The sequence below is a fragment of the Fundulus heteroclitus genome, chromosome 20 (assembly GCF_011125445.2).
Source record: "Fundulus heteroclitus isolate FHET01 chromosome 20, MU-UCD_Fhet_4.1, whole genome shotgun sequence".
Classification (NCBI taxonomy): Eukaryota; Metazoa; Chordata; class Actinopteri; order Cyprinodontiformes; family Fundulidae; genus Fundulus; species Fundulus heteroclitus.
Genome location: NC_046380.1, coordinates 39960327 through 39987951, shown reverse-complemented (window position 1 = coordinate 39987951; position 27625 = coordinate 39960327). Strand labels below are relative to the sequence as shown.

The window sequence follows — 27625 nt, the reverse complement described above, 5'->3', positions numbered from 1 at the left end:
TCCCACTTTATGATCATCCTATTTTAAAATGGATCAAAGAATGCGATGGGAGCTTTTTTTTTTTGAATGGATAAGAATATTCTTCAATCACAGTTCCAGCGGTGGTTTGTCCCACTCTGCTACATGAGCAATAACTCAGAGCTGACAAAACCATGGATGACTTATACGCCTGTCACAGGCTGGCGGGAACATAAAGCGGCTATATATTTCATTATCAGAGTCATGCTTCAGGTGCTTTTTCTCCCTGCTAACAAAATTTTAACTCCTGGCTTAAAGAACAGGAGAAGCCTGTGGCAAAATATGGAAATACCTTTCACCACCAAGGCTCCTGCACTGCTGGATGCTCCAAAATGGTTTCTAGCCACACATGTGTAGCTGCCCTCGTCAGATTTGGAGATGTTGGTAATGCGCAGAGTGCCATCCTCCAAGATCTTCTGCCTAGAGAAAATGGGAAAACATATAGAAATAAAGAACAATGAATAATTTTCTTCATTAAACATGAACCAAACACAGAGAAGCAGCATTTAGTTCTTTTGCTCCACTTATCTGGAACAAACTTCCAGAAAACTGTAAAAGTGCGGAAAGCCTGAGTTCTTTTAAATCGAGATTAAAAACACATTTGTTTAAAATTGCCTTTGAATGTTCCAGTTAAACTGTTTTACTGTTTTTAATGTTCTTTTTTTTTGTGTCTACATTCTATCCCTACTTGCTTTTATTCCTATATTTTAATCATATAAAGCACTTTGCATTGTCTCTGTACTAATTTATGCTACATAAATAAATTTGCCTTGCCTTGCCTAAAGTGATTATATCCACTGCCTGGCCAAAAAAAAGTTACCACCTGGATTTAAGTGAGCAAATCGGTACAAGCCTCCAATTGCAAAATTACTGCATATGTGATTATGTTTCAGCTGGCAACAAGTTAATTAAGCCCAACTGGTGCAATTAGTTATTTCTTATTTCTTAAACAACCATGTTGAACAACACATCCCATGGTCATGGAAAATATGTCAGTCTGTTTCAGAAGGGTCAAACCATTGGCATGTATGTAGCAGAGAAAACATCTAAGGAGAATGCAGAACCTACAAATATTGGGTTAAGAACTGTCCAACGCAATATTAAAAACTGGAAGGATAGTGGGGACCCATCGTCTTCGAAGAAAAAATGTGGCCGGAAAGAAATCCTGAATGATCGTGATCGGCAGTGACTTAGAAGTTTGGTGAAATCAAATTGAAGATAAACAACTGTAGAACTCTGGGTTCTGTTTAGTAGTGAAAGTAAGAGCTTTTCCACATGCATAATGTGAAGGGAACTGAAGGGATTGGGACTAAACAGATTTGTAGCCTTAAGAAAACCACTAATACCACTGTAGTGAGGCTAATCAGAAAAAAGGCTTAAATTTGCAAGGGAGCATAGAGATTGGACTCTGGAGCAATGGAAGAAGGTCATATGGTCTGATGAGTCCAGATTTACCCTGTTCCAGAGTGATGGAGCATCGGGGGAAGAAAAGAGGCTGGTGAAGTGATGCTCCCATCATGCCTAGTGCCTACTGTACATGACTGTAGGGGCAGATGTGGGGTTGCTGCAGTTGGTCAGGTCGAGGTTCATCAACATATGAGCTCAAAGAATGAGGTCAGGTGACTGCCTCAATATACTGAATGACCAGGTTATTCCATCAATGGATGTTTTCTTCCCTGATGCCATGGGCATATTCCAAGATGACAATGCCAGGATTCATCAGCCATGAATTGTGAAGGAGTGGTTCAGGGATCATGAGACATTATTTTTACACATGCATTGGCCACCACAGAGTCCAGACCTTAACCCCATTAAGAACCTTTGGGGTGTGCTGGAGAAGGCTTTGTGCAGCGGGCAGACTCTACAAAAATGGTTAAAACAAGGAAGTGGCTAATGGCTATTAGCATCTCCCAGCAAAACAATGAAGAACGATCCAAGAACCAGTGGAAAAAAGCACAAAAACATATGATTCCTAGAGGGGAAAGACTGGAATACTGCAGGAAATACAGTATGACCACTGGTGTTCACTGAAGCGGACGCTAAACCTGCCGAGGCTCCGATGTGACTGCCGAAATGATTGACGTGAGTAAATGTTCAGATATGAGGGTGTTAAAGTTGATGTAGATTGGTTTATTTAATTAATAACAGTTGGTCTTCGATCACGCCGAGCTGACGCTTTATTGCGAGGCATTACAGAGAGTCAGGCTCGGTCCGGCATTATTTAGAATTGATTTATAAATTAAGCAAACTGCCATATGATAGTTCTGCGATACTGTCACTAGATGGCACCACGTCTGTTTTTATTTGTTAATGGTGCCCGAGAACAAATTATATTTCAGCTCAAAAAGGACTATCAAAACACCATCAAGATGAAGGCTTGGTGTATATAACCCTATTGTATCATGATCAAACGTTTTTTGGTCTTTTTCAATAAGCATATTACGCAGCTATATACCTTCAAACCATTAAAAGGTGGAAATAGTCCTCCTGCACAGCTCTTTAGGATTTTCTGATAGCAGAAATCACAGATCCTCTCATTTCTGTAAACAGTGCAGCAAAGCAATCAAGGAGAATCACACAATCACCCCCGGGTTTGACTGCCCGAATAATGTTATAATGTTAATAGTCTTATATTTGTTTTAATCCTGTTATATTACATCTGATACATTACATCTGGTAAGCAGTGGTTTTGATCTTACAAGGTTTTAATCATTGCCCAGTCCATTTTTTATTGTTCTATAATCCCAACCTTAACTGCATTGCTTCTGTTCTTGTGGCTTCTTTTGTGACCTCCTGGATAGGTTGGTGGTTTTCTCTTAGATGGATCTTGGATGGCCATGTACTTTGGAATTTGCCCTACTGTTCCATATATTCTCCATTTGTGGACACTGTCTACTTGATTCCTAACACCTTAGAAATTTATTTTGTAAGTCTTTCCTGACAGATTGGTGGCAGTAGCTTTGTTTTCTCATGCGTTCTTGAGTGAAGTTTTTTTTTAGACCTTTAGCCTGCTTCATGTTGCCAGACAGGTTCGATTTAGAGCAGTGTTTGGCAGGTAAAACTAAATCATGAATTGTGGTTAAGTATAGTTCTGGTTAGAACTGTACTCTAGTTAGTTATTTTATGATTTATCAATGAGGCAAATATGTTTTAAAACAGGTATAGCCTGGTTTAGATTTCTTCCCCTTGCTAAATGTAATCTTCATTTGAATCTATCTATCTATCTATCTATCTATCTATCTATCTATCTATCTATCTATCTATCTATCTATCTATCTATCTATCTATCTATCTATCTATCTATCTATCTATCTATCTATCTATCTATCTATCTATCTATCTATCTATATAAACTTTAGTTTGAGGATGTTTAGATATTTGAGTGTCACAAAAAGAAAGAAAAATAGAAGAAGATCAATGCAAATGATCTGAATTACATGATAAATGCCATTCGACCCACTTGTTTCTTTTAATAGCCTCCAGTGGTCATTTTGGTTCAAAGTCAGCCAAGTCAGAAAACATGTAATTATATGCATAGATAAGGCAGATTTTGCTCTCCTCTTTAAATCAAGCAGAAATGTGACAAACATTCCACTCAGAAATCAAACGATTTTATACCAGCTCCCAGGAATAAATATGCATTCACCTGGACCAAGCTTAGATCCAGAGAGCATGTCTGACACATGGTGCTTTGTGCTGATTTATTGACAGAAATATCAAACTGTGAGTGATGGGGGTGCACTGAGAACATGACCTGAGCTGCAATGAGGTGCAGAGCAAATAGAAACGTACACAACTATCTGCACTAGGGACGAATTCCGTTCCAGGCTGTGGATTTTCTATTGTTGTGCCAACACACAGCCTGTATAATAGCTTGGTAATTTCTCCCCCTTTTCATAAGACCAAGCATGACAAATATGATAATTACACTATCTGAGTAGTCTTATGTTCAGGCAGGTCTGTTAAGTTACAGGAGGTCTGTGGGAATGTGGCTGTGGGTATCGATCAAAGGGAAAGCCCAATGCAAGACAGACATGAAAACAATGGTAATAGACTTTCGTTTTCATCTGAAACATAGAATCACTTGCATCCTCATCAAATATAAAAAGCAGTTTACTATGCTAAACAGACTAAATAAACAGAGCGCAGGTCACGCTGTCTGACTCTCACTGTTATTGTTTCTTCTTTTCAGCTTCTGCCATCAATTTTTTCTCTAATGCTTTTTCTTTGGTCTGACATAAGCCAATTGATTCCAAGTAAGGAGCTGTTTAGATCAGAAAAAAATTAGACATTCTTTCAACTCAAATGAGGATTAATTATAATTAACTCAGTGAAAGCTTTTTTTTCTTACCCATATTAGACATTTAAATAAAGAAGCTTTGATTTCTTAATTACCAAAATTACTATATTACACTTCCTTCAAGTTTTCTGACAGTAAATTAAACCAACTGATAAATCGGATCTTGATGTAATCTAGTAAAACTGCATTTTATGATTTAGAATCAAGTGTAGAAAAACAATTCCCATGTTTGCAGATGAACCATGAATGGGTATCCAAACTATGAAAGGGATCAACTTTAGCTGATTGTTCAAAGAGAATCCAGTTGCAGGCAGTAGGTTTTTCAAATGTACTGAAATGTTGTACTGAAACAGTAATTTCCCTCTGGGATTATTAAAGTATTTCTGATTCTGATTCTGAAATCCAATCTCATTTCCAACCGGTATTTGTGCACTTTCGCAATGTCAATATGCATGATTAATCCTTGGTTCTTCCAGGTTTGGTTTGACATTTTTGAAGTCAGGGTATGCTAAAAGGATAGAAGCAGCTAATATCCTATATGAGGTAGATAATTCCCATGACTTTACTCAGACCAGAAAACCTCACCAGATTCTGTTAACCTACAAGTCCACCTTATCCCACCAACCTCACCCGTGTAAATACTTAAAATCTCAATTTTTGCAACCGTGATAGCTAGCAAAGTGCCGTCTGCATGTGAACAGCTATCACACTATTAGAATTTGACTCACTTTGAACAAAATTGGAAGGACAACTTTTTCTAAGCCCACATCTGAGTAAGATATTAGTTTTTCACCAAGTCTCAAATCACCTGTGTTCATACAGAATGAAGTCCCAGAGGATGAAGAGGCCACAAACCAAAGGATACTTCTACTTTCTTTCAAAAATGGCAGAATTGTTGATGCAAATGCTAAACACTGTTTTGACCTTTCAGAATGTCATCACAATGTGCTTTAGGTGGTTATTTTCACAGGAAACACAGGTTGAAGGACGTGCACCACCAATGATCTTCCTGTGTGAAATGAAACATGTAAAGTCTTTCCCTTCACAGTAACCATCTAACAGAAAATGTAGTCAATGTAAAAATCAATAACATAATCTTAACTTAAACCAATGATTTTGCTTTTTCACAGCTTTTATGTTAAAGTTACTCTAACTCTAAGGACAGGGTTCCTACACATTTTTATTATCAGCTGCAGATTCCACAATAATAACAGAAGGTAATGATTAAATTGCATTCTTATTTTAAGATTCTGGTATTAGATTATTTTGCAACATCTGGACAAACTTAGATCACCTTTACCTTGAAATCTAGATATCTTGAACTTGTCAACCAAGATATGGAGAATCCCACCTTAAATGCAGTTTCATTAAAGAACAGTTTGTGAATCTTGATCCCATTGTTTTTTGTGAAACTTCTATAAAAGCTGCTTTAGTCCTTTGTTTGGGACTTTAGACGTGATTTAACAATCATATGTACAGTTAAACTTCAATTTAAAGCTCATTAGGGACAAACAGATTGAAAGAAGGACCTTTTTGATTTTTGGAACGATGTGTATTCATTCAGTAAGTCAAAAGACAAATGCAGATTGGGAAAACAAAACACATTTAAAATCAAAAATGATAAAGGAAAACTATTGCATTTACTAATCATTAATAAACCTCTTTTTAATGTGTCTTGTTTCTGCTTCTTAGGCATTCCATACAGGGAAGCTGGTTGCCAACAGCCAGGGCAGTTTTGCACTACAAAAAGGATATCTCAAGATGGTATCCTGACTGGGTCACTGAATTTATTAAATCCAAATTCGATTGAACATCAAAGTAGACAGGCCAAATGGATGTAATAGCTACCTAAATTTGTTTGACCTTCAACCATTAGTTGTATGTCGGACGTGTGTGTGCAAGTGTACGCATGTTTCAGGAATAAGTGTGTTTGTGTTATGTGGGTATGTATGAGTGAGATTGGCACCTGGAGGTGCACAGTTGTAAGTGTGGGGACAACACTGGAGTACCTGTACCTGCACCCAAGAGTAGCAAAGGTCAGTTGGACCCGGCTCCAGAAGGCCTCAGAAGTCCCAGGCAGACAGACACAAGGCATCACCCCAGGGCAGCCATATGCCGTGGACGCACAGCGGTAGGCCATCAGCGGGGCACGGGAGTAGCACCCCCATGGCCAAATAAGTGCTGCATGAGACGCAGAGCATTGACTACCCCTGACCCAGACACACCAGCTGTGAAGGCCAAGCTTTGGAACAAGTCCCCCTTAGCAGCCCAGCCCCCTCACCCCCAAGAACCCTTGACATGTGCCGGGCAGGCCCCATCTAATCCAATCCCCAATGTGTATGTCTAATGCACATTTATTTGTTATTATTTTTTGCCAGGTCTCCCATGAAACAGAGATCAGTAATCTCGACGGTGACAGTACTTGTTAAATAAAGGTTTAATTAGATTATCCATCCATCCATTTTCCAAACCGCTTAATCCCTCATGGGGTCGCGGGGGTTGCTGGTGCCTATCTCCAGCGTTCACTGGGCGAGAGGCGGGGTACACCCTGGACAGGTCACCAGTCTGTCGCAGGGCAACACAGAGACATGTCATGATTTTAGGTTCTGTCTTAGTTTTGATTCATGGAATAGTTTGAGTTTTGTTGTGGTTTGATTTTGTTCTTTGTGTTATACTATCTGTTAGGGTTCTGTAAGCTTTTAGCTCAGTTCTGTTCACCTGCCAGCTCACTCCCCTGTCAGCAGTCACCAACCTATCAGTTCAGTTCACTGTCAGTCACTTCCCTGCCTCTGATTAGTTCCAGCTGTTTCCCGGTAATTAGTTTTCACTCCATTTCACCTGTGCACTTCACTATATAGTTCTGCCTCGGTCTTTAGTTCTCCGCCAGATCATTAACGAGCCACGGTGAGTTTAGTTCCAGCATTCTATATTCTGATTGACCTGTTGATGATAACCCGAGAGCCTTTTTTGATTCTGAGCCAGCCTGTTCCCTGATCTGTTTTTCCTGCCCTGTCTGACTGATTTACCGGTTTACCGACTAGTTTCTGTCCCATGGTTATCCGAGCTTGCTTTGCCCTGTCTGTACCTCTGCCTATTTTGGACTGCTTTTTGTGTACCGGATTTTGGACTGCCCTTTTGACTATTGAGCCCGCCTGTCCCTGTTTTCATTATTAAAATCCTGTTTTTTGCCGTAACCTCACTTGTTTGGCTTGAATACTGGGTTTGCCTGATTCACGATCATAACAAGACAGACAGGACAAACAACCATTCACACCTAAGGACAATTTGGAGAAGCCAATTAACCTAACAGTCATGTTTTTTGTCTGTGGGAGGAAGTCAGAGAACCCGGAGAGAACCCATGCATGCACAGGGAGAACATGCAAACTCCATGCAGAAAGACCCAGGGTGTACTCGAACCCAGGACCTTCTTGCTGCAAGGCAACAGCGATACCCACTGCGCCACTTTGCAGCCCTAGATTAATTAATGAATTTAATTAGATTGAAATGGGTTTGTGGTGGGAGTTTGTCAGATACCCTACTGCTTCCTGACAGCAGACTCCCGCTCACCCAACCCCAAAGCCTGGAATGTCTCTTGTCTATCAAGATAAGATGTATTATGTTATTGTCCCACAATGGGGAAATACAGGTTTAACCAGTGGCAAAAAACACACTAAATCAGTAATGAAAAAAACTGCTTATCTAATCTAAAGTTAGTTTCAGAGCAGCAGGGGATTACATTATCAAACTACAATAAAATCAAAATCAAAAAATAAATCAAAAGTAAAAATGCAACCAGAGAAATTATTGCTGAGTTTAGTTCAGTTATATTTTATTTACATGCCAATTGACAGATTATCATCTCAAGGCGCCTTAAAAAGTCAATTCAATCAGAGATTTCCTATCTGAGGAAACCCAGCGGATTGCGTCAAGTCATTTACAAGCAGCCTACACTCCTCCTGAAAGAACGTGTAGCTATACTTGACAGTCATCTGCATTGTCGACGGCTTTGCAGCAATCCCTCATATTGAACATGCATGTAGTGACAGTGAAGAGGAAAACCCCCCTTTAACAGGAAGAAACCTTCAGCAGAACAATGCTCAGTGTGAACGGCCATCTGTAACAACTGAATGGGCCTCTGAGAGGAGAGCAGAGACACAAACAAGCACACATTAATCCAGGAATGCATTCCATGTTAGAGAGGGTAGTGGCAGACAATCTGCCCACCAGGATGGCGTTACAGAAAAAGAGTGCCAGATTTACTAACTATGAAGAGAGAAAATGAGAGAGAACATAAAATTAAAAGTTGAAATAACAACAAATAATGCAAAGTTGGAGAAAAGTAGGAGTACTCAGCAGACTGAGAGAAATGGATATTGATGTCCTGCAGCAGTCTAAGCCTATAGCAGCATAACTACAGAGATAATTCAGGATAACCTAAGAGCTTCTAACTAGAAGATTTTTCAAAGATGAAATATTATATATTAACATCAAGAAACTGGAATGTGTCAGACAAATAAGATTCAAACCAGCCTAATGCTTTCCCCTTAATCCCTTCAGTTGTAGCTCTTGCAAACGTATTTAGAAAACCATTTTTCTTCACTTTATCCGCATACTGAACTTATCAACCCAAAGCAGCGATGGACTGGCTAAACTCCAGAAGGTTCTAAGTTGTTCTCAAAGATTATATACTGCCATGAACAGATCAAAAGAGGAAACGGCAAAGGAGATGGCATTGTGTGATATAGCAAAAGGGGGGAGGGGGTATAATAGCTAGGGTAAAGGCAGGCAATGTAGTCCTGGACATCCCAGATGAAGCCTTGGAGCTAGCAGGATGCACAATTGTTCAAACCGAACAAACAGACTCCTTACATTTTTTTATGCTAAAATGTGAGCTAATTTATTTACTTAGACAGATGATTGCCATGATTGTGGCCAGTTTATGTGCACGCATGACCTAAAGTGCATGAGTAATACCATTAGCAGAGAGCAGAACGAGCAACCCGATGGTTGCTTTATCATAGCGGGTGTTTTAAACCATCTGAATTCTGTGCTTTCCAGATCTGATAAAAATGTGGATATTAGAACAAAGATGGCAAAACATTGGATCAGGGCTACACAAATGTTGCTGGAGCCTACAAAGCAGATCCTTTTTCCTGCCTTGCACACTTACACCACATATCTCAGTTTCTGACACCAGCTTACAAGCCCGTCATCTGAAGAAGAAAACCACAATATATGATAGTTCAGCGCTGGATTGAGTAGGCCACATTGTCTCTGTATGACTCTTTTGAGGACTCCATAGAGTAGATCCAGATATTAAGCTTCACACCTCCTCTGTGTAGTCTTAAATTAATATCTGCATGGACAATTTAATGAAAAATATAGAAATAAAAATATCTCCCAACCAAGAGCCCTTGTTCAACAGCACTGATAAATTACAGCTCAAGGTCAGGGATTCAGCACTGAAGCCAAAGGACAAGGAGGCCTACAGAAAAGCAAGAACAAACGCCGAAAAAGGTTTCAAAGCTGCTAAAAACAGACATAAAGAGCAAATGGAATCCAACTTCAGAGAAACTTACTTTCTCTCTCTGTGGCAAGGCATCCAGAATATAACAGATTCTAAACAAAGATATAACACCCTCTCGTCTGCTGACAACTCTCTCCTGGATAAACTTAACACCTTCTTCTCTCGTTTTTAAAAGGACTCCAGACAGACAGGCATAGCACACACTGCTGATACCATCAGGAGGAGATCAGCCACTCTTCCTTCAACAGTATCAGGTACTGCAAGTCCTGAAAGGTATTTAGCAAAGCTACACGACCAACTGGAATCCCATGGAGAGTGCTGAAGTCAATAACTGCAGTATTCACAACGTATTCAACCGTTCGCTGCAACAAATTATAGTCTCCATCATTGTTTCCTCGAAGCTACGTGCATGTGCGATCTCACACTGCATCTGGATTCACCGTGCACAGCAAATCTATGCAGTGCAGAAAATTAAATCTAAGTGTAACTGTAAACAAAATAATAATAAACCAAGTTATCCTGTACCATTTTGTGATTCTGGTGAGATGGTGTTCCACGGTCCCACTATGTGTAGCAGGTCCTGATTGCAGAGCACCACTGATTGACGAGTGGGGCAGACGCCTCTCTTTGGGAAGGTGGTGTGCATCTTTCTCACTCCTGCTACATTTCAGCTGTTTGTGTGGCTTGCGTCTTTGGGATCTGCTACACCTGCTGTTTGTTTCTGAAGAGCTGTTGCTCCACTGGCATTCTTTTTAGCTGCTGTTGAAGATCTTTGCAGCACACGGTTTCTACTGGTTTCTGACCAGCCTTGTTGCTCTACCTCCGTTTTTGAAAACCAGCTCTGTTCATACATTTCTTATTTTATGAGCGCATCCCTAATGACTACAGCAATATATATGAATGGCTTGGTAAATGGCTTGTACTTGTGTAGTGCTTTATCAAGTCCGCTTTACAATACATAGTCAGTTATTTACCCATTCACGCACACATTCACACCCTGACAGTGGTGAGCTACATTGTAGCCACAGCTGCCCTGGAGCAGACTGACAGAAGTGAGGCTGTACAGTACCACATGTTTTTGCTGAATCTCATTGCACAAAATGTAAATAATCAATTTACTCTGCAAGATGTACATGTCTCTCAGACTTGTCTCTCATTTCTTCCTTAGCAGGACCCCTACTCTGACATAAAACATACTACACAGCTCATAAAAAAATCTAAGATTTCTGTCTTTTTCATGTAATCGGGTTAAATCAGTTGTATCTGAACTAAGTAATCTAAAAGAAAGCATTGCTGTAATTTGATTCTGTTAATAAGCCATGTAATTTGTTATAATCTCAAGTTTTGGACAGGCATGATACTGGTGTAGCCTCAGTGTGCACGTGTGATGTAGCTCACAGAAGTCAAGCGAATGCTCAGACACATGAAAAATTAAGGGGAACATTGGTCCCCATCCACCTGAAAACTGCCACCATGATTCCAGTGCCAAAACCCTGTGCCAACATGGGTATGAATGATTATCAGCCTGTGGCTCTGACACTAGTAATCTTGAAATTTATGAAGAAACTGGTGCTGCAGCAAATTAAGACCCTCATCCCACCTGGTTTTGAACAACACTAGTTTACTTACAGGGCTAACAGATCCATCGATAAGTCTATTGCCACAGCCCTCCACCAAACCAAACCAAAGCAAAACCAAGCACATATGTCAGTATGTTTGCTTACTTCAGCTCCGCATTGAATTCCATGAGCTTTGGCAAACTGATCAACAAACTGCAGCCACTGCAGCAGGGAACCCCCTTTGTTTGGGGATGGAGATGTTTCTTTTAAAAAGTCCTCATCATGTCAGCATTAGCAAGTTGATGCCCTCCACTATTGTTCTCAACACCGGTGCGCCTCAGGGTCACTCTGTACCAGCACGACTAGCGCCACTCACAGCTCAAACATTATTATTAAATTTAATAATAATAATTGAACTTTATTGATCTCACAATGGAGAAATTCACTTCTGCATCTTAACCCATCCACTTGGGGAGCAGTGAGCTGCCACAGTGCGGCGCCTGGGGAGCAATTGGGGGTTAAGGGTCTTGCTCAGGGACCCAGAATGGCAGCTTGTGGGAGTTGAACTCAGAACCTCTGGGACCGAAGCTCTGTGCTCTAACCACTAGGCCACTACTCCTCCTAAATTTTCTGACGACACACTGATTGTGGAACTGATCAGCAACAATAACGAGGCACCATACCGGGTGGAAGTCCAGACATTGGCAGCTTGGTGCAGAGACAGCCATATCAGCCTCAGCATCATGAACACCAAACAGATCATCTTTGATTTCCACGAATTGAGGTCCACAATGCGCACAGAACTGAGAACCGACGGAAGGGAGGTGGAGCGTGTCACTGACTTCAAATTCATTGGACTCCATATTTTGGAAGAGATGCATTGGACTACAAACACTGTTTACATCATGAAAGAAACCCAGCAGCACCTTTTCTTTCTGAGGATGCAGAGAAGGAACACACATCCTTGACCTCCTGCATTTATCCAGCTTTTAACTGAGGCAGCACTTCTCTCATTCTTCTTTACTTTAGTTATTTCTCCTAAGGTGCTCTGGAACAAATGATTGGTTCCAATAGCTTACAGATATTTGCTCCTAGTTAAGATGTTGTGCCCTAAACTGGAGTTTAGCTCTGAGATGCAGTCAGAGGATTTTTATTTCTGTGAGGCTTGCAAAGAGTATACCTGCATGAATGTTAACACTCAGGAGGGAATTCAAAACGTAGAACAGGCTGGTCCATTTTTAGCAACAGCAGCAAGACCGCCCATGAACTCTAGAAGATTTAAGATATTTGCACTTGTTTTGCAATAGATCTCAGTTTGAACAACTTCCAATGTTCAGAATGGTGTTTCTAGATCAGTAAGTGATGGATATAATTTTTTTAATGCAGTAACGGCAGAATATAAAAGACTAGCGTAATGGTTCATCCATTTATTAAATTGATTTAGACGTCAAAGCACTTGATAGAAGGTAGACATTTATCAGATTACAATATTTGTACTTGCAGTCTTTGTGAATATGTAGCATACTAATTTCTGGCAGAAAAAAAAGAAGAACATTTGTTATTGTGTGAGATCACGTGCTGCTGTTTTCATTAAATAAATGAACAATTGGATTTGTATCATATCATTCCATGATGGAAACACCCTGTGTCTTTGAGAATGTGTGCTGGCTGCAAATTAAAATGACACAAGTAAGGGATGTACTGGCATTTGTAATATTAGGACAGCAAAATATCCTTTATTAAAGTGAAGTCTCCCTTGCAAAGCGCAATTCATTGGCTTTCAGTGCATGTATTTGGTGAAATAAGTGTATGCTATTATTATAAGCCCCTAAAATGAAGGTATGTGCTTTAAAGCAGCCTAGTGATGTACTACGATGTAACAAATTTCTGAGAAAGTAGCTCCCTTTTGTTCCGAATAAATTATTAGGCCCTGTTGACTTATTATGTTTTTTTCCCTACTTTTTACTCTTTGTTTTTGCTTTATTTGTTTGTAATCTAAGCGGCTTTGTTTATAATGTCAAGACCATGTGACCAGAAGTACGATATTGCATGAGTGCAGTGGGTAAACAAGAGGAAGCAAGAAAACCCACAGACTTATATATGACCTTATAATGACTAAATACAATCATATGTATATGGTAATTCTTACGTGTGAAAAGTAATGCCAGTAGATCTACTTTGTACTGTGAATTGCTTGGAACAAATCCGGTGCAAACTCCCCTTCAGGCTTAAAAAGGACTATGAAAAGACTACCATGACCAACCCTTGCCGTATATTATTTTATTTAAAGATGAAAAAATATGTTTTTAGTGTTTTATTTTTATGGTCAAAATATGTGACTAGGCCCCTTTAAGCTTGATATCCTGTTTTTCCCATGTTTGAGGCTCTCATTTTGAAGAACAGAGCATTCAACTAATTGAGATTTTTATCCGGCTGGACACACTACAAAAGCATTCAAGAAGTCAGCAGCACTCATAAATGCTTTTACTGGCAACATATTTGGTACCCCATTGACAAGGAAATGGTGACAGAGTACCTGGATCTGTATGATTTCTATAATTAACTGTTAGTCACTAACAAAGCTAAAGTTAGATTAGCCTTCTGTCGGTGCTACACTAAAGAGCTAATCTACAGAATTTTAAAAGCATTTGATCATTTCTACGTCAAAATCTTACTATGAGATCAAAGCTAAACTGGATGATTTTACACTTATTTCAGATTCTTTAATCTTTATTTTCTTGTGAACAAGAGGGATTCTCATTGTTTCTAAAAAAACATTTCCAAGATCTTGTCTCCTGTCATTCTTGTGAACCCTGGGTCATGTCTTGTCTCCTCACATGAGTGGGGTGTTTCACACCTTATATAATATGCCATAGACTGTGCCCTAAATTTATGTCTAGACGATCTGTTATATGTGGACAAGTACAGAGAGAGACCAGACCTAGTTTGGGGGCATATCTGTCTTGAGGGTAGATTCAGAATTAGAAAGAAGCACAAACCTAGGTTTGGACATATTTAGTGCTTTTTGTGAATTTCTTTCAGTCTCAAAACACCTCCGAAACATGTTCTTCCAGTAATGTCATATGTTTACCAGAACAATTGCTTGTATGAGCGTAATACTAACACCCACTGCCCATCTAAGTGGAGAGCAACATGCATGTATGAAAATACATTTTCATCTTCATTTTTTTGATTATTTATGTATATAGTCCTTGTGAAGAAGTGAAAATGCATCTAAATGATGAAACACGTCACTGCTCTGTCTTGCTCTGCTTACATGGACGTACCTCCTACTGTTCCTCAGCAGCTTGCCTCCTCTCCACCAGGAGATAGTGGCCTTGGGGGAAGCGTTGGGCCGGCACTCTAACACCACCTCTCCCCCTCTCTGGATCACTGAGGACTTTTTCACAGGTCGGTGGGTAAAGTCAGGCGGTGATGCTGAGGAAGAAACCCGTGTTGAGGTCATTTGTCTCGCCTAGTAGAGGGCCAACAACTGTGCATCAGCCAAAATGTCAAGTGTGTCACCAGCAATTATAGACGTTTCATTTCACCACCAGATTGGCTGATTGTTTGAAGTGATTATAGAAATAAAAAAGCAAAGGCCAGGGCTTTGTGAGGGGGTTATGTATTCTGTTCTCGTAGGTTTATGTACACTGAGGTTCTGCCGTTCCATCGGCAAAACTGGTTGTGCTTTGATTATTGGTGAGAGTGAATTAAACCTACCTACAACTTTGAGCTCAGCGCTGGCATACAGAGATCCATATTCATTCTCTGCCACACACTGATACATCCCAGAGTCTGACAAACGGATCGTGGATATGGTCAGTCTGCCAGCTTCAACATGAACTCGTTCCTGGAAAAAAAAACACACACACACACAAGGGCATTGCACCTGTGTTCATTTTCAATATTAAATGCAGGAATAAAAACAAGTCTCTTATTTAAGAAATAATAATAATAATAATAACACTTTCTGTTTAATATATTACCTTTGCTATCAGTGGCTGTCCATTCTTTAACCATCTATATCTAGGTTTAGGTTTACCAATGGCTTTACATTCCCACTGCAGGTTAGCATCAATGGCCATATGGGCATCTTTCAGTATCTGGGTCCATTGAAGATGTTCTACATCTGAGGGGAAAGCAAATGGTAAATATCAGCTTTTATGAGATTAATAAACAAAAATGCATCAAGAAATTGTCACGTCACCAAAATTGGCCAATTTTCAGCTTTGCTCTGACTCAAACACAAACATAATTGTTTTTCCTGAGCGTCCATCTATTTCACTCTGACAGCAACACTCTTTGCTGTGCAGGCTGTTACTGAGTGAAGAAGACTCAAAGTTAAATATTAAGGCTCTTAAAAAGCTAGTCACAGGAAAGGTAAAGAAACAGGTAAATGTATTTTCTTTGGAAGAATATAAGCTCTTCATTTATGCAGCCTCAACATAGAGCTAGACTTCAGTGGGTGCTGCTCATATTAATTCTCGGCTATTTTGTACTTCTGTTGCGTAGGCTTTTTTTCCACCAAATTTTGAAGGGTTAAAAAGGAACCAAACTCCACAACATGCCCTCGCCTTTAAGACTTTTTGTCAAATTAGCAACGAACAAAGTTGGCCCAGATGGTCTGAATAGAAAGCCGAAAGGTTGGACATTTTACATCTTTGTTGCTCTCTTTTATCCATTTACGCTTGCAAATTTTATCAGAACATGCATAATTGGGAAACGTTGCCAGCCTTCAGGAAAATCTTTGAGTTAAAGTAACAATTTGAAATCTCCAGGGGGAAAAAAACAGAAATTGATGTTAGCATTTAGTCATGCTAATTGTAGTTGATGTGGAAAAAAAAAGCTAAAAATGTTAAAATGTCAATTTTGGAATTCATTTTCTTTTTGAAAACAACAGCTCAATTTGGCAAATTGTTTCACACAGTGGGATGTTGCCTCTGCTTCTGTTATTAATGACTGCTCAGAGCAGGAAGGCTGGAAAAGAATATTTGGAACAAGTTATAGTCGTTAATGAGAAATTGTAATAGGTTAAAATAAATAAAAAGATTACAAAAACAACAGGCAGCTTAATGTTTTGGCATTAATAATGTTGAATCCAAATGTTTTCAGGAAGATTATTGTTTATGGAAAATTATTTCACAGACATTTTATGTCAAATGTGTGTTTAGGATGTAAAAAAAACAAAAACATTTTGCAGTGGAGATAAAAGCTGAATAAACTAAAATTTGATGAGACCAAAGTCATGATATATTTTGCTTCTATTGCCTACTGAGAAAAAAACAAAACACTGACAAAAAACAAGTTAAGATCTGTGTAGATCTGTGTTTTCTGAAGTGCTCTAAGGTATAAGTGTGTGCAGGCACGGTTGTTTGCTCTGTGTTTCTCTGTGATGGACTGGCGATGTCTTCTGAGTGTATTCTGTGTCTCACCCAAAGACCACAGGAGATAGGCACTAACTGGAACCTGCCTCCATTTCTCAGGTATAGTTTTGCTCCTATGCAAGTGTCTACTGTGCAGACTGGCTTTAGTGACTTAACAGGCACGGAATACCATCCAATAAAAGGAAGGAATTACATAACTTGTCTTTGACTGATTGTAGACCAGAGCTGCTGCCACTGCTGGGACCGTTAGCAGAGGTTTTACTGTTCTCACTGGCAGCTCTGCCTCACAGGCATGTTAACGTTGGCCCATAATAACAGGGAGAAGAAGGAGTTCAGCTCTTAGTGGAAAGCGGGGGAAAGAACTTAAGTTTTAAATGCAGAACTTTATACTTGTTTATTGTTTATTTGAGCAATTCCAATTTATGAACGTATCCATTTATGAAGGGAGGTTGATTGATTTTTTATTTTTTTTTGACTACATAAATGTAAATCAGAGAAATATATAAAGTACTATAGATGGGACACCAGTATTCAACATATGTATTGGATACAAATTACAATATTTAAACCTACCCTGTGCAATAACCTAAGTACTGTGTGTGTATCACTGTAAAATCATTACCATAAATAAGGCAACCAGTGATTAACCCCATCATAAATCATTGTACCTTATATAAATATTCTAATATTAACATTAAACTGTGTTGTGTGTGGACAATGTTTTCTACCTTTAAACTGTTCTGTACTTTTAAACAACAAACAGATGCAGAAAAACTCATTCTCATGTGGATATTGTTCACCTTTAGATTTATTGTACCGCCTATCACATAAATACCTTAGGATATTTTCTTGCAACAGTTTGTTCCTTCCCTTAAACATAATCCAAGCTGTTATGAGTTCAACAAGGTAAAGAAAAATATTTTATGAACGTTTTTGCAAAGAGTACAGTAGTTGTAAAAAAAACATTTCTAAGTGTTTCCCCAGGCTTCCACACTGTAACCTAAATACAGTGATGTCACAGAACAGCACAGAATGAAAGGATAGTTGGATTCAGTGTTTAGCTTCGGACGAAACAATTTAGACAATTTCTTTAAAGTATAACTGATATTATCTGACTTGGGTTTGTTATTCAACAATACCCACATGCCATAATTTTTGTTTTATAGATTTTGTGAGAATATATCTATGAAAAAAGAAATTAATATTTGCAAATGTGGCTAGATTTGATCTCACCACAGCGTCATGTGTTGCAACACACCTCATGTCTAAACATTGTGTGTTTTTATCATTTATATAATCAATCATACATTTTTATATTTTAATAATTTATGTATAGCTTGAATAAAAAAAACCTCTTAAGCAATATTTAGTTTGTTCTAAAATATATCAATATTCCCATTTAGTTTAATTTCAGAATAACAAGTGTGTACTTCCAATGTGTACTTGTAAAGAGAACTTGTGAATTTTGTCTCCAGCCCTTTTGAATAGAAGTGGCACAGGCTGTAGTGCTTTTAAAGCTTTGTTGTCTGAAACAGCACTTTTCTCTCAACTCATCTTTGTTCTTAAATGTATCAAAAATCCAACATTGGATCCTCTGTGATTGTCTTTCATTTTGGTGTGTATTTTTACCGATCCAGCATTTCTAAACACTGGTTTTGTCCTCCATCCTTAGAAAACGCAAGAAAGAAGTTCTGTCCAGAACATGTAAAGAACAAGGGGCAGAAACTCCCAAACAAGGGTTGTAAGAACAGAATGAGGTCATTTTGTTCTTGAAGCTGCGGGGGAAGACTAATGTCTCTGTTGTTGCTGAGTATATATTGCCCTTTGTGCTCTGAAGTCTTGGCTGAATCGTTGTTAATATATATATACATATATATCAAAGTACCTAGTAATGATTTTATTTCAGTAATTAAGAAACCCAAGATTTTTCTTTTTTTCCCTTTGTTAATAGGAGTATGATTAGCTAACTTTCAATAAGGATTCATGTGTTAAACTCTGAAATGTTAGCTGTTCATGCTGGAAACCTTAAATGTATAGCTTCAGCATGATATAGTTTTATTTACAGGTATTGTTTCCATTTTTGTCTTTGAAGCTTAAACATCATGGTAGAAAAATGTATTGATCTGTGATAGATGATGAATGTGAATGAGTTTTTTCTATTTACATGCATTAAATAGAAAGTTAATCACAAATCAGAAAAGATCTGAAAAAGGTGTTGTCTTTGTCTTTGCACCCCCCCCCCCACACACACACACACACACACATTGTTACACTGAAAAAAATACAATCTATTCTAAACAATAGCTATTTAAATATTTACTTTGTAACATGTTGAGTTATTTCATTAAAAAATGTCAGGTTGATCAGTGCACATGCAAAACAATACTGTTTAGACAAGATTTGGATTGAGAAGAAATGTGTTGCGGAGTCCAGAGATATCTGACAAGAATGGAATAACTGATCAATAATGGGCTTCAAAAGGACTGAAGCATGATTTTAAAAGATGCTGTTGAAATATTCCGAGAGCCAAAGAATACCTGCTGAAGTCTCCAGTATTGGAAACCATTGCAGTGAACTCACTGGTGCTCTGCAGCAGCTTAAGGAATTAAGCTCCTGTAGACATTATGATGATATATTTATTGGTGTCCAAACTGGAACCAAATGAACCCATCCTGCTAATGTTAGTCCTAGAAAGGACGAGCGTTTTAAACAGATAAAACATGGCCATCGCTGAAGCGAAAATGGGACAAATGAAATGCACAAAAGTTACATCTTTCTTACTCTGGAATAATAGCTGTCCTCTGGCGACATTTCTGCCTCTGCTGTTCTCAGCGACACACTCGTACACGCCAGCATCCTCTGGGCGAAAATATGGAATTTCCAGATCCCCGGTGGAGTGGTTGATTTTAATCTTCCCGGGGAGTGGATTTCCATCAGCTCTCCTCCAGGAGATGGAAGGCACAGGGCTGCAGAGGCGAAACACACACAAGGTCACGCTGACCACAAGAGCTGATGTTGCCGCGTCTGTGAGCTTTTTGCAGCAGAGAGAGCTTCTTCAAACCCATCTCCCCAAGTGAACTATGGTGTGTGTGACACTTACTTTCCTAAGGCAAAGCATTCCAGCTTCACTGATGATCCTTTGGAAACATAAAGGGTGTCGGGAAACTGAACCTCGATCTTCGGCTCATATTCCCCCATCACCACTACAGGACAGCCAAAAGAAAAATCCCACAAATCAGAACACAATCCGTGTGTCAAATATTCTAAATTTCACATTTTGTAATGTTTCAACCACAAAACTTCAATGCATATATGCATATATATATATATATATATATATATATATATATATATATATATATATATATATATATATATATATATATATATATATATATATATTTGGTGAATTAGGTGAGAGAAGAACATAAAGGACACACAACTAATCAATGGAAGTAGATAGATTTGTTGTTTTTAACTTCCTTTAACAAACTCAAAACTGTATGTACGTCACAGTTGTCATTTGCTCAGTGTCTGTATGAATCCTCTGGCATTTTCCCAACAACTGATATCAACCTGTAGCTTCATGTAACCTCTAACATCTGAAAAGTGTGTTGTGAATTTGTGTCCAGCCTCTTTCAGTCAATCTGATGTAGTACCACCTTTAGCTGCAATTTCATCTGCAAGTCATTTAGAAACAGCATTTTTAACCATTCACTGCGAAAGAGCTCAAGCTCACTCCAATCAGATGAAGAGCAGCTTTTGAATATTTAGTATTAGATTTAGGTCTAAGCTATTATAATGCTTGGAATGCTTGAATATAACCCAATCCAGTGTAAGTCTGGCTGCTCAGGCTTGCTGTTGCTAAACCGTTTATATATATATATATATATATATATATATATATATATATATATATATATATATATATATATATATATATATATATATGTGTGTGTGTGTGTGTGTGTGTGTGTGTGTGTGTGTGTATTCATTCATTTTCGATGTGAAGAACAGAACATAAAGGTAAAGATCAACTCAAATTAGTTTCTCATTCTTCCCACCCCTCTTTCACAAAGCAGGCAGGGAGAAGAAAAATAAGGGGGGGGGGGGGTCGGGGGGGCAACTATACATTAAAATTAGACTTTCTCTGGACATCTGCGAATTTTATCAAGTTATACTTAAATTACAGATTACAATTTTGAGTTGTCATGAGAGTCAGCTCCGTTATGTGATACGGTCGAGAAACGGTTGCTGTCACTGATCAGAATCAGAATTGGTTTAATTTGCCAGGTATGCACATGTCAGAGGTGGAAGTTATGTACAGGTTCACATACACATACCAACAAACAAGCCCACTATGTGAAGAGTGCAGAGAATGAGAATGCTGCAAGTATTATATGTGGTGTTGTGTACGTGAGGTAGGTGGAGTTGGTCTATTGCACAAGAGATTTTTTTTTGACACTGTGAATCAAAGTCAGTTGTTCATCAGAGTGATGGCTTGTGGGAAGAAACTGTTCTTGAGTCTGTTGGTTTTGTCAGAGGAGGTGATTGCTTGAAGATGGTGTTGGAGCAGGGAAGATGTGTGAATTTGGGCTTTTCAAACCTACAATAGAAACCATTCAGCTAGTCAGCCAGTTGTTCAATATGGTCCCCTGTAGTTATAATAATAATAACAATAATAACAATAATAATAATAATAATAATAATAATAATAATAATAATAATAATAATAATAATAATAATAATAACATTAATAATCCATCAATCCATCTTCTTCCGCTTATCCGGGGTCGGGTCGCGGGGGTAGCAGCTTCAGTAGGGAGGCCCAGACGTCCCTCTCTCCAGCCACTTGGGCCAAGGCGTTCCCAGACCAGCAGAGAGACATAGTCCCTCCAGCGTGTCCTGTGTTTCCTCTGGGTCTCTTCCCGGTGTGACGTGCCCGGAACACCTCACCAGGGAGGCGTCCAGGAGGCATCCTAACCAGATTCCCGAGCCACCTCAACTGGCTCCTCTCGACGTGGAGGAGCAGCGGCTCTACTCTGAGTCCTCCCCGGATGACTGAGCTCCTCACCCTATCTCTAAGGGAGAGCCCAGACACACTACGGAGAAAACTCATTTGCCCAATATATATATATATATATATATATATATATATCATGGGTTAAGCAAAAATAATCAGTTTGACTGAAAATTTTTTCGTGTCAGCCCAAATATTCCCGGGACCTTGGAAATAATGCCACATTAGTTACATCACTTGCTTATTGTCCAAAGTCATCTTTTACCAAATCTGGTAGTTTTACAATATGCAATGACCATTCCTGTCTCTGTACCACCTTTTAGCTTCAGAGCCTTGGTGGCATCCTGGACAGCCTCCCATCCTCTCCCTCACTTTCCACATCATCACCTGGTTAACTTTCTTATTTGCAGCATCAAGTTCTACCTTCACAGAACACTTTTGCCAAACTGGTCCACAGTCCACTTCACAGTTTCAGCTCCCTTTCCTCTCTGTCCTCCAGAAAACCTCCATAAACTACAACTAGTACAAAAGACAGCAGTTTGCATCATTACATCATCTACTTCACACCTGAACATTAACTCCACTGGCTCCCTGTCACATTCAATAGAAACCAATCTTATGAACATACAAGACCAACCACAACCTGGACAATGCAGGATACCTAACCAACACTATGATGTCATACATTTTAGTTTAACACAGATCGCACATTAAAATAATCATTCTCTGCTTTGCCTGTTATTGCTCAACAATTAATTGTCACAACTCATGAGTTTATAAGAAGGGGTTATTTAACTTTTTTGAAGTTTAATAAAACTTAAATCTCAGACCTGCCCAGGATGGACAGCCCCCCCACACACACACACACGACCCTGTGTGACATTGAGCTGCGTTTCCCCATCAGATACAGCTTGACGTCACAACTGTAGAGAAAAGCCGGTATAGAAAATCGATGAAGGATGGGATGTTAAATCTTTTAAAAGTTTAATAAAATTGCTCAAAGTTTATCAGAAAAAAACATAACTTGCTTTTAAATATGAATATTTTTAATTAGCAAAATGTTATTAATGTATTTTGTAAAGTTAGATATTGTTGAAGGTAATCTTGGCTGCAGTACTGTCTGTCTGGCAGGTGTTTTGGGGTCGGAGTAAAATGAGTCCATAGATCCACAGACAGAAGGCTTTTTCAGCGGTTTTTAGTACGAGTTGCTTCTACAGTGAAGCTTCACATTGCGCTCCACTCCGTGTAAAAATAAAAAAATAACTTCATAAAAGCTCTCTGAGAATCACCTCTGGCCTCACCCAGTTAGAACCCGCTCTCCAGTCCATGTTGTAGCTGCAGTTTATTTTTTGATGTAGTTTACTTAATAATCTGTACACAACAAAATCCTTGTCATTTTATTAAGAGTGTACTGGTGCGCAGCGGCTCATCAGGTGGAGCTGCTGCATATTGACTGATAGCCGCTCTGACTGCAGCTCTGCCTTCTTTAGTTCAGAAAAGTGCAGGTGAAATTTTTTATTTTTCTACTTTTTTCCAAAACGGACCCAGTCAAATGCAGGACATTGTTTCATATTCCGACCCTTGCCAAAAAAAAAAGCGTGTCATGCTAAATTAGCCTTAGCTAGCGCTTTACTCTTCGAGTTTTAAATAAAACATAACAGCGAATAATAAGGAGGTCCCTGGTCGGTCACCGCGTTTATCAGATAAGTTGCTGGAAGCCAGGCAATAAACACTGAAAGGTGATATGGCCACAGGTGGAAATAATTCATTAATTAACTGCAGGAGAAGCGACAGACACGCTTACTGATGGAATAAATAAATAAATAAATATATATATATATATATATATATATATATATATATATATATATATATATATATATATATATATATATTAGGGCTGGGCAAGTTAACGCGTTAATTTCGCGTTAATTCATTAGACTATTAACGGCGATATTTATTTTAACGCAAGTTAACGCATGTTGCTCACATGCTTTTATTTTGTGAAGGTCTGTTGCTGCGGTGTAGGGGTTTGAATCAGAACAGTAGGTGGCGATAATGCGCCAATAACCTCGCTGTCAGCCAAACCTCGCATTCAAAGAGGAAGAAAGGTGCTGGCCGGAAAAAAACAAAGCCGACATCCGGAAGGCGGTGTTTCCCGCAGGAATTTGCTTAGGCGAGGCGGTGAGTTGCCGAACGGAACAAGTTTTGTGCGGAGCGGAGCGGGGTCTGCATCGACGCCGTCGGTGAAGTCGCTTCTCTCTTCAAAGTATCCATGTGTTTTTGCCTGTTTTTCCCTGCCATTCACTATATGCACGCGAGAAAGCAACAACAAAAAACCGCGTGTCAACGTCAAATAAACGCAAGCAACGCAAGCATATCGAGTTAGCAAGCATTTCAGTTTAAAGTTCTTCCAGCATCGAATATGACAGAAACAAGTTAGTTGTAACCACTGCCAAGTTAAACTTTGGTATTGAACATAAAATGGTAATGCTGCTCCCTGCTGTTACCTCAGAAATTGCCTGTTTTTGGTAGATTTTTTTCCCCATGTCAGTGGCAATAAGCTTTAATTTATTATTATTGCTATTTTTTGTTTTACATGTCTAAGTTGAGCTTTACACTAAATATGTGTTACTGATAAGTGCTACAAATGTTACAACACTTTTGTTCATATGGTAGCAGAACATTAAAATAAAAGTGCTCTTTACACTACTTTTGAATTCATTCTTGGAGTTTGTAAATACAATGCGATTAATCAGGGCGATTAATCAGGCAAATTATGCGATTAATCGCGATTAAATATTTTAATCGTTGCCCAGCCCTAATATATATATATATATATATATATATATATATATATATATATATATATATATATATATATATATATATATATGCATATACACACACACTGTATTTCTCCGTTTAATCAGTGTCTGAAATTAAGTCCCTTATTCATCGGCCAAGGTGGCCGGTAGATGTAAGAATCAGCCGGCCAAGCCTATTTTTTTACTGCCCAAAATATTAATTCTGCTAAATATCCCCACATAATCCGCAACGTAATTAGCCTGAGCTAAATGATAGTTCTTAGCAAACGGGCATGACGTAGTTGGTGTAGTTCTTGCTTCACATGTGCGAGTGTTCGTGTACGTGCATGTTTGTTGTCATACAAGCTGAAAGCAGAGGAACATAAAGAAGCATCCACCCAAATAATGAACTGAAAAACACGAGTTAGTTGGTGCAAACATTTACTCGCCATGTGGAAGCTAGCCCTCTAGGATTTGCTCGCCAAACGGATATTTACTAGCATTTGGCGTCCGGCGAGTGCTAATTTTGGACCCTGCTTTTCATATATTTATATTTAAAATGTTTTTATTAAATACCTTGTTAATCTGCACAAACTTGCAGAATAAACCTAATTCTGGTTAGTGAAGCTGAGTGTCCTACACAGCCTCTACTCTTCTTCAGCTTCTAACAGGTTTTCGTTCACAATGTCCTAATATTTCCCTCTCTCCAACTCCATCTACGCTGACACATCCCGACAGCATGATGCAGCTACTATTGTGTTTCACCACTCGGAACGTTTATGTTGGGTGATTGTTCATTTTAAGCCACACATAGCGTTTTTCCATATGAAGGCAAAAAAACAGCAACATTTCATTTGGTCTTCTTTGGCAGGTTTACAGTCTCCTAGATGACTTTTGGGGAACTATTACTACATCATATCAAGAACATAAAAAATATTCTTAATATTTGTCCTTTTAACACATTCTTTCATTTCCCAAAGAACGCACTGGTAGCTTATTATGTGACTCCTGCAGGTAATTGATCGGTCTTATTTATGGGTGTCAGATTAAAAAGGCTGAATACAAATGCACAGCACACTAATAAAGCTTTGTAAAACACGGCAAACAAATTAAATTGTAGATCCTCCTTCCCCTTCACAGATCAGGATCACTTTGTGTTGGTCTGTCACATTATGAATGTATATGCCAGGAACTGTAGCTGACACTGGATGCGTAGCATGCTTAGCGAGGTCAGACACAGGACAACGTGGGAGTGGACGGATGAGTTTGTATTGCACATCTGCTGCAGTGCAAGCATGAAGTGAAACCCTGAACTGTGTGGATATTTGTACTGGTGTCAAGCTCTTCGGCGTACACGAGCCTGCATGCAGTCTGGTTATGTAAATATGTGCCCTCATGTAGATACAGAGGTTGTCTCGCACACATAACCCTGAAACCCTCAGAGGTTTTTTAGATGTGTATAAACCCTGCCAATAGCTAAAATGAAAAAAAAAAAAAAAACAGTTTAATGCTCTAGAAAAACGACTTATCTCTGCTCACCCGCCTAACGAAGGTGCGTGTCAGCTCGGTGCACAAAAATAACCAGACGGTGGACAGGAGATGCTTACCGTCCCCCCGCACCACCACAGGGGTTGGAGAGCTGAACACCGTGGCGTTGGTCATCATGTTTCTCACTGCGCACGTGTAGTTCCCCGCGTCTGAGGCTTCAACTTTTGCTATGTACAAGTTGCCTGTCCTCTGAGAGATGAAACGGCGCGCGTCCTGCTGCAGGAAGTTGTGCTGGCCATTGAAAACCCAGGAATATTTGATCTCTGTGGAAAATGACAGACAAAAGAATTGCGACGTGGTTATTTGCAATGATATTATCAAAAAAAGAGATGAGGCAGAGAAGAAAAATAATCTAAATATGCTTTGAGTTATTTTTTTCTTCACCAAACAAATAAATGGAATGAAGGACTATGTCTGCTTATACTGTATATTTTTATTTTCTGCCTCTTAAAAAAGAAAGGAATCCTATAACATATCATCTACACCAACTCTTAGCAGCCATAGTGGGGCTTTTAAAGGGTTAGGGAAAGTTTCACAGTTGTTTAGGTAAAAAATAAAAAAAAATAAAACAACAGCAGCAGATTTTTAATAACAGAAGTGAGGTGAATGCATATTATAGACTCGATATTGAAGGTCATGAAGAGTAATGCATAACAAAGTAGGATAACAAACTGTCAGAGGATCTGACATGCAACAAGAAATGGCAGAATTAATAACACAGGAATACCGGACTGTACCTTGAAATTTAACTTTCTTTAAAATGGGAATGACAACACACTAATATTCTTGTGTTCTAACTTTTATCACTGAACGTCTGTTTAGTGCCTTTTTTTCCTTCCCTCTAGGATAACACATGATTGATACGTAGTTCCACATTTACAATCGCTCTTTTCCCTCTGTGGCCTTTTCTGGCCAACTGATGTGCTACAAACTACTTTCATGTTAACTGTTTTGAGATGCATTTTTCAACAGGCCACACCAAACTGCACATAAAATTCCACTTTTAATGACAACTGCAGTTTCAAACTTATCCTACCCCCTCATGACAAGCAGCTCAGTTAAGCAACTTTTTGTTAGTATGATGTGCTGAAAATGCCACACATAAACTTCTGGTAGCACTCTTTGCTCATTACTCCTGGGTACAGGCCTCACGTTGATTAAACAAACTGTGTTCTGCGTATTTGTTCCAACCATATATTCCGATATATTCCAAATCCCACCAGAGCTTGAATATAGCTCAAGTCGGGCGTCTTTGATAACCACTAGAATATCTTCCTGGCCTTTTTCTGCCGCCAAGCCTTGGTGGACATGAAGATATCCTTACCAAGGACAATTTTTCTGTTGGAAGCGTCAATTATGTCACAAGCTTGAACTTCCTAACAGACAGCATGATATTTTCCTGTCACACTATTAAATCCATCTTTTCCTTCACACACTGCAGGTATCCAGTGCCAGAGAA

The 27625-nt window shown here is 39.0% G+C and overlaps 1 protein-coding gene across 2 annotated transcripts in view; it reads right to left on the bottom strand.

Moving 5' to 3' along the window:
* LOC105934503 (contactin-4) overlaps window positions 1-27625 on the bottom strand; it is a 229955-nt gene that overhangs the window by 52884 nt on the left and 149446 nt on the right. For both annotated transcript variants that reach the window (XM_036152151.1, XM_036152152.1), the window contains exons 7-13: window positions 26226-26429; window positions 19892-19994; window positions 19573-19757; window positions 15394-15536; window positions 15128-15257; window positions 14692-14842; window positions 311-438 (exon numbers count right to left, since the gene is read on the bottom strand). In XM_036152151.1, coding sequence (XP_036008044.1) covers window positions 311-438; window positions 14692-14842; window positions 15128-15257; window positions 15394-15536; window positions 19573-19757; window positions 19892-19994; window positions 26226-26429 — 1044 coding nt within the window. The remainder of the gene's footprint in view (window positions 1-310; window positions 439-14691; window positions 14843-15127; window positions 15258-15393; window positions 15537-19572; window positions 19758-19891; window positions 19995-26225; window positions 26430-27625) is intronic.